The following is an 8,334-nucleotide window of genomic DNA, read 5'->3' as shown; positions in this document are numbered from 1 at the left end:
ACTGCCTAGTCTTCACCCGATATTGTCCCACACCCTGTACCCATATCTATTCATCCCATGATTACCCGAGGAAAGGCAAGCATCTTCAAACCCAAAATTCTGTCCTCTCACACCCACAAAGACTGGTCCTTAACTGAACCTACACGATTCACTGATGCGCTCAAAACCACGCATTGGAACAAATCAATGAGTGATGAATTTATAACACTGATGAAAAATCAGACCTAAACTTTAGTTCCTTCGTCACCGTTGATGAACATTATAGGGACTAAATGGATATTCAGAATCGAACGGAGTCCCAATGACTCCATTCTATGCTATAAGGCACGACTCATAGCAAAAGGCTTTCACCAAAACCCGGGCATGATTTCTTCGAGACATTTAGTCTAGTGGTCAAGACGTCCACCATCAGAATCATCATTAGCCTTGCTGTATCCAAAGGGTGGCAATTGAGATAGTTACATTTCAATAACGACTTCCTTAATTGGGTCCTCGATGAAGAAGTTTACATGTGCCACCACAAGGGTTTGTTCATCCCCAACTACCAAATCATGTATGCCGCTTACACAAGGCCATATATGGCCTCAAACAAGTACCAAGGGCTTGGAACAACACACTGAAGGCAACGCTATGTAGCTGGGGATTTCAAAATGCTAAGTCTGATACATCTCTCTTCATATATCGCAACACTTCTGCCTTGATTCTTACTAGTATATGTTGATGATATAATTATTACCGGCACCGATCCACATGTAATCAACAAGCTTGTAACAGCCTTGGACTCCAAGTTTGCTCTAAAGGATTGGCCAACTCCACTACTTCCTTGGAGTCCAACTACATAATATCGCAAATGAAGTTATACTAAATTAGGAAAAGTATGTCAAGGACCTACTACACCGCCTTGACCTTGGAGATCTAAAACCAGCACCCTCTCCAAGTGTTCTGAACAAGCAACTCTCCATCTCCGATGGCACTCCCTTTGACGATCCCTATATCTATCGAAGCACGATTGACACCCTATAATACTTAACCACAATGAGACCTAAAATTACATATGCGGTTAATCATCTTAGTCAGTACTTAAAGAAACCTACGGACATTCACTGGCAAGCGGTGAAGAGAATACTAAGATATGTGAGTAGCACTCGACACTTTGGCCTCTACATTCAACAAGGGTCCGACCTATCTATTTCGGCCTTCTCCGATGCCGATTGGGCAGCCAATATAGACGATCGAAAATTAGTTGCTGCTTATTGCATCTTTCTTGGTGGTAATCTTATCTCCTGGTCCTCAAAGAAACAATCTGTTGTAACCCGGTCCAGTAAAGAGTCTGAATATAGAGCTCTAGCTCATGCCTCTGTAGAAATTATCTGGGTGCGACAACTAGTGTGTGAGATTGGTGTCAAACAAAAGTCGGCTCCAGTCCTATGATGTGACAACCTCAGCGCAGGTGCTCTAGCCATTAATCCGATTTTTCATGCGCAGACCAAGCACATTAAGACCGACATACACTTCGTTCCTCAAGTCCTCAGTGGTCAGCTTGATGTTCGTTATGTACCATCCTTCGACCAAATCACTGACTGCCTCACCAAGACCGTAACACACTCATAGTTCTTCCACCTTCGATCCAAACTCAGTGTAGTAGAACTACCCTATCGTTTGAGGGGGGATATTAATGATGCCAACACAGCCAGCCACGTCACCAAAGGCAAATCTACTTAGTAACTCCGTTAGCAATGTAAGACTTCATAAAATTATAGTCTTACCTTTTTACCAAAAGAATAGGTTGGTTACAACAAGTGTATAAGCATTTCTGTTGTTGAATTATTCTTGCATTCCCAAATTAGGGATTCCATTTTGTATAAATACAACAACTATGTATAGTTGAAAATACAAGAAAAATAGAAAGGAAAGGTTGGCGCGCTATTATCGTCCACCAAGTCTTCTTTAATATTATCGTCTACCTCATTGACGTTATCGTCTACCTTTTAACGTTATCGTCTACCTCTTTAATATTATCATCTACCGTCCCTTCGTATACCTCTTCAAAAGACAACGAGCGCTTTGACTTCCTGTGTCAGTCTGCCATCCCCTTTAATTCCCGTTTTTAACTTTGGGAAATTTTTTCCCCCACTCCTTCTCCCATTCCCCGCCTAATCAAGGAATCCCCGCCTCGTTTGGGGTGGAGCCTCGCGGGGCCCGTCCCCGTGAAAAAATTGGATATCTCTACCAGTGTCTTCCCAACCAGCACATACAAATACAAAGATAAATTTCTCTCTCTCGATACTAATTATGCTAGGGAAAGCAAATTTTCTCAGAATTGTTTTAGTATTTGAAAGTGGTTTGCTTGTTTTTTTTCCTTTTACCTTTGTTTTTCTTTCGTTTTTTTAAAGATTCAATACTTTTAAGTTTGTAAAAAATATAAATAATTAATAAAATAAAAACTAAATCTAATCTTTTTGAAAAAACCAATAGATTTCATTGGTTGAAAGATTTATGTTCTTTTCCAAATTTTCTTAGGTGATGAAATCAGTCACACATCTCCTAAAAAAAGAGAGAAATCATCTACGTGCTAACGCAGAAACTTTATAGGTACAGTTACAACATTTTATGGTTCATAAAAGATATTGTAAAATTATAGATGCACAAATAATAGTAGATGAGATAAAATGGCTCATATTCTTTGGATTATTAGATGATTTTTAATACTAAAATAATCAACAAATTCTGTAGATTTGTTAATTTGTAAATCAAGAAAAGAATAAGAGGCAAGGTATGAAAAAGCAAGAATGTAGGTAATACCAGTAATCACCCCATTTGGAATTAGTGAAATCAAAATCAAAATTATGGGTTAATAAAATAACAACATGGACAATTTAGCTAGAGAAATTGGATTAAATGACTCAATATGATGAACAGTGCAAGATAAGAGTTGAAAGAAATTAGATATACACAATCAGATGATACATAAATAAAATGGATTCTAAAGAAAGATTGGTTAATCAAATGAGATTACATATTTGAAGATTTTTTTATTCCCATTGATTGAGGAAGAACCTTGATACCGTTAAGAAAATCAGAATAAAATATATTTATTAATAAATACATATAAATAAGCATTGAGATGGCAAATGGGAGAATTCATTTGAGATAATTAAAAAAAAAGTACTACAACTATCAATTCACTTTTTGTATGGATTTTTCATTTTTGTCAAACACAGTTTCAAAACAACATTATTCTTCTAATTCATTCAATTTGAGATAATGCTAAAAAATATACAACTATACTTGATGTAAATCACCCAACAAGCATTTGGATGACAAATAGGAGAAGGAAAAAGAAAATTACAATTGAGGAAAAAAGAATGATGACTGAACAAAAAAAATAAAACATGAATTAATTGTGGTTGATCTTGAATTTGTTTCCTCTTGTAATTGTGATGTTCTAATGGTGGCGCAGAAGTGAGTCAATAAAAAAAAAAGAATGAGATTGATAAAAAAAAAATGAGTGAAATTTATGTATTAAAGAAAGATTATGGAAAAAAAATATTTATCGTTAAAAAGACACCTAATTCACAGAGAATCTAAAAGTGAAAGCTAGTCTTCAGTAGAATTTGAAAACAATAAGATTTAAAAAGTGATCTTAATTAATACCAAATGCAACCTAAGGATTTTATCTCGAAACAAAATTCCACCATATTCAACTAAAAAGGTAAGAGTAAAATCCAAATTTATCTGAACTTTAAGTTTACAAATTCAGGCAAAATCCAAAATTATCCAAATTTCATATCAAAATTAGTATTAGAATTGCCCTGAAATTTAGTTCAAAATTCTATTCTTATCCTAACCAAAATTTTGGATCGCAATTTCTTTTCAAATCATAAAATTTGGCCCGTTCCAAATTTATCCTAAAGTCAAATCCATTTCTTTATTTTTACACCAAATTAAATTGAGGGTAAGATTTTAAATTTGTTTAAAATTTGGGCATATTCTAAATTTTTATCTCAAACCAAAATTTATCGAGATTCAGTTACACCCCAAATTCTATTCTAAATTCAAGTCAAGTTTCGAGGTACCGACCAAATTTTATCCTGATGTCAAAACTTCAATATAATTTAAGAATGGCCTCAAATCAAAATATGGGCACACTCTAAGAATTCTTCAAATCAAAGTTTGGACATATTTCAAGCCAATATTCAGGTGAAATCCAAAATGTGGGATTGTTCGAAGTCAAAATTGTACTCTGGAAGGATTGAGTATACTCAAAATCTAAACAAAAACGATGGTTAGAATTTGAGATACTACTCAAATTTTAATTTGCAATTAAGGTTGAACATAAACTTTCTACTTTAGTTCAAATTTACTCTCAAATAAAAATTCAATACTAGGGGTAAAATTCATCTTTTGTTTACTTGGCGAACAGTGTGTCAAACAAATATAATTAAAATCAAAATTTTGAGTTGAATTATCATATTTTGATCAAGATGATGCATCAAATTAAAGGAGTCAAAATCATACTTTGATTTCAAACTATCTTTCTTGAGATTCACCCACCGCATAGGCGTGCATAAATCTTGAAAAGAGGACTTCTGTTAAATAAAAAATTTTGGTCAATTAAAATTTTCCTCGTTACTACAACGAACGCCCAAGCTTATTGTGAAAATTATAAATTGGATCGGGTTGTGTAATTAAAATCGCTCGAATCCAAGTCCAGACCAACTCAAGCTCATGACAGAAATTTGGGCAAAAAAATTAAAAAAGAAAAAAAGAAAAGAATGGGCCCAAGCCCAAAAATATTTGGACCTAAACCCATGTAAGGTCCATGGAAATCCTCTATAAATAGAGGTCTTATTCTTTCATTTGGAAGGAGTTTGAAGAACTGAATGAAGTTTCAAAGGTTGAAGCCCTGGAGATTTGAAGAATATAACTTCCATCAAACTCTAAAGACTGAAGCTATGAAGCTTTCAAATTCTAGAGATCGAAGCTTTAAAGCTCTGAAAACCTTAAGAATATAACTCCTTGCAAACTTTGAAGATATGAAGAAAATAACTCCTCTCAAACTCTTAAGATTTGAAGAATACAACTGCCTACAAGCTTTGAAGATCTGGAGAATACAATTCCTCCCAAGCTCTAAAGATCTAGAGAATACAACTCCTCTGAAGTTCCTGAAGTCATAAGCTCCACAACAAGCCAAAAGGCCGATCAGAAGATCAACAAACCATGTATTAGAGATTATACTCATTATATTAAAGAAATTAATATAAATACAAATTTCAAATTCCACGAATTAAATTCCACCGAAAATCTCGGATGAACAGATCTATTTCACAAGTAATATTTTACAAATGACCTAAACTTTAATTATATTCAGTAATAAGATTTTTGCGAATTTTTTGAACAATTTTAATATTGTATTACATTTTGACTCATTAAATTTTCGGATTATTTTATAATAAATTATTTAAACAAATTCAAACCGTATTTAGTTTTAATATATAATATATTCTATTTTGTAAATAAGCATTGAATGGACTATATTTTATAATTAAGGAAAAATGCTCAAACCACCTCATAAACTTTTAAATTGTTGAATTAATTCCCTGTGGTTTATTAAATGTTGCAATCATGTCCATTCACTTAGTTTGGAGTCCACGTCGAGGCTGATGAGAGTTGTTGCTAGGCAATGCTTGACGGAGGAGGCGTTGCAGCGGATCCATAATTGTGGAGAGAAAGAAAGAACAAACCCAAACCTAAAGTGATGAATTGGGTTGTAAAGTTTGCTTGGCTTTGTGCACTTTTTGGAACTAAAATCCATCATTTCATAGAGAGAAAATCTCATATATGGGTTTTGCAGTTGATCACGGAGAGAGAAAGAGGAGAAGTGATTTGATTTTTTCCTTCATTTTTTGCATACATGCAACTGATTTGATTTGAGAAGAATCTAATTCACTTTTTTCTGATCTTTTTATTTGTTTTTTGGCTGTTCCTCCATCTCCAGATTTTTGTTAACTTCATTTCGCTTTTGCAGCTCCGCTTTCTCTATATTTTGTCCACAAAATTTCTCAGTTTTACAGGATCTTTTTTTTGTCCGTTTCTCGTTTTTCCCCATTTGGGTTTTGTAGCCTCCCCTGTGTTTTTTATTTGCTTCATTCATTCCCCGTTTTTCATTTTCCTCCCTTCTGTTTTGTATTTTTAGCCGCAACACCTCCTCCATCAAGCATTGCCTCGCAACGCTCACTGGCATCGACATCGCCGGCCACATGAGAAAAACGCTTTTACATAAATTCATTTTCTGCCATTGAAATAGGTGAGAAGGTCCTTTTTTAGGAGAGAGATGAAGATTGAGTGAACGGACATGTTTGCCCTTTTGTAATTGAACATCAACTAATACAAAAGGACATAATTACAATACGTAATAAATTAGAGGGGGTTAATTGATTAATTTAAAAGTTCATTTGTGCGATTATAACAAAACCCATAGTTCAAGAGTGGTTTGGTAATTGAGCTACATTGTGTTATAGGTCTATTATATACTGTGCTTTAATCGTCATATTCTTATTAAGTTACATGTATATTTTACTTGATGTGCATTCAAATAAGTAACATATATTAAATATCTTTCAATATATATTTCAATTGATGCCTAGGAAGCTTTACATGTGTCGTGTTTTAATCTCTTTCTAATCCATATGTAACACACACACGCACGCATGCACGCAGGCCCAAGATTCGGGTTAGGATTCGGAATCCAGATTTGACAACTGATGGTCCCGACGTTCCCCTGCATCTCTTACGACCTAGATACATCGTCCTTACATGTCTTGAATACTTCTAGAAGTGAAAGTTGTCCCCACAAACCAATACGGATCCTTTCAGCATGCTTTGTTCCAAGGAAAATTCCCAGGAGCTCACCCACCATAGGATTATTCCAAGTTAACCATGCTTAATTTTGGAGTTCATATGAATGAGCCACTGAAATGGAAGGTGTATCTTGTTGGTATAGGTAATAACTTTCAATTCTTTTAAGTCTTTCTCAACCATACTTTCATGTCCTTAAGATCTCGCTCATTCGGATGTGATATCAGTTCATTCATGTACCCCTCCTAAACTCGGGTCATTACACAACTACTTATACTACTAAGTAGCACAAGCAGCAAGTCCGAGATCAAACCACAGAGAAGCTCAAATGTAGTTTCAAGCTAATTAGGATTTCTAGCTAAAGTGGTAACAAGGGAGGGTTTTTTGGAATGGATTGAGTGTTTAAAGCGATGAAAATGAAATGCGAAAACTTAAACTGCATGAAAATAAAAGTGAAAGAAAAATAAAAGAAATGCTTACCTCAGAATTTAGGATCCACCCAATGTTCGATTGATCATAGATTACTAAGGATTATCTCTTTTGATTTAATGTGCTTAGTTAACTTGTCTAGATAACCAAGGCAAGTGCCCTAATTACTAATTAATCATTCAATCAGAGTACATGCATGATTAATTGGGTTTGATAGCATCTATGGAAACCTCACATCTACTTTGATTAATTTCTTAATTAGACTAATTGATTAATTATTTGGGTTCGGTAGCGTCCAACAAGCAAACAATTGCATTAAGCTCGATGGGTTCAACTAAGACGATTAATAACATGGATAGCCTAAGTTATTAATCGTTTGTGTTCTTGAATTATCCTAGTCATGCAATGTGTAAAAGGGTTATTCTAAATGATCTAAAATTCACAACAAGCTGTTTTGGATTTTTGCCCTGGAGAGATTAAAAACACATTAGAGCATTCCTAATCTCTAGCAATCAAAGAATGAATGATGGTTGATCAAGTCTATCATACATCTAAGCATAGAAATTAAAATGCAATCAAGAACCATAGAAAATCAAGAGAAATATGGATTTAGAACAAAAATACTCACAATGGATCCATGAGTTTCACCTAGACCTAAGTTAGCTACTCGCTTTAGTCACAAGATTGGTCTAAGATAAACTTTGCAATCATCAAAATACTTCTAAAAAGCAAGAATTATAGAGGGAAGGAGAAGAGGAGAAGAAAAAATGGGATTGAAGGCTGAAAGTCCTGAGAGAGAATGACTTAAAAAATGGGCAAAAACCCTTATATGAAAGTGGCCAAGCATCGCTTCGCTCCAAGGTAGAGTCGCAATGCTGGCTTTTATTACTGCAGCGTAAGTCTTCAGTGTAGTGATGCCCAGATTTATGTGCTCGCGCACACGCACATTTTTGTGTCCATCAAACTTCGAAACTTTACAATGCTCCAAGGCAGCATTGCGACACTCCCTGAATTGATGCCCTTAGGTTAGCATTGTAAGGTACAACC

General features: G+C 34.8%; 1 protein-coding gene across 1 annotated transcript; it reads left to right on the top strand.

The window, feature by feature from the left end:
• Positions 1-1,035: 1,035 nt before the first annotated feature.
• On the top strand, positions 1,036-1,431 carry LOC120067382 (uncharacterized mitochondrial protein AtMg00810-like). The gene has a single exon (XM_039018952.1). It carries the CDS (start codon positions 1,036-1,038, stop codon positions 1,429-1,431), a length of 396 nt encoding a protein of 131 aa, XP_038874880.1.
• The last annotated feature ends 6,903 nt before the right edge of the window (positions 1,432-8,334 follow it).

The sequence above is a fragment of the Benincasa hispida genome, chromosome 12, assembly GCF_009727055.1.
Source record: "Benincasa hispida cultivar B227 chromosome 12, ASM972705v1, whole genome shotgun sequence".
Lineage (NCBI taxonomy): Eukaryota > Viridiplantae > Streptophyta > Magnoliopsida > Cucurbitales > Cucurbitaceae > Benincasa > Benincasa hispida.
Note: the sequence above shows the minus strand (reverse complement) of the source record. Positions and strands in the feature narration are given on the sequence as shown.

Excerpts from the sequence above, each read along its gene's own strand:
- LOC120067382 (XM_039018952.1), top strand. The coding sequence starts at position 1,036 with ATGAGACCTAAAATTACATATGCGGTTAATCATCTTAGTCAGTACTTA.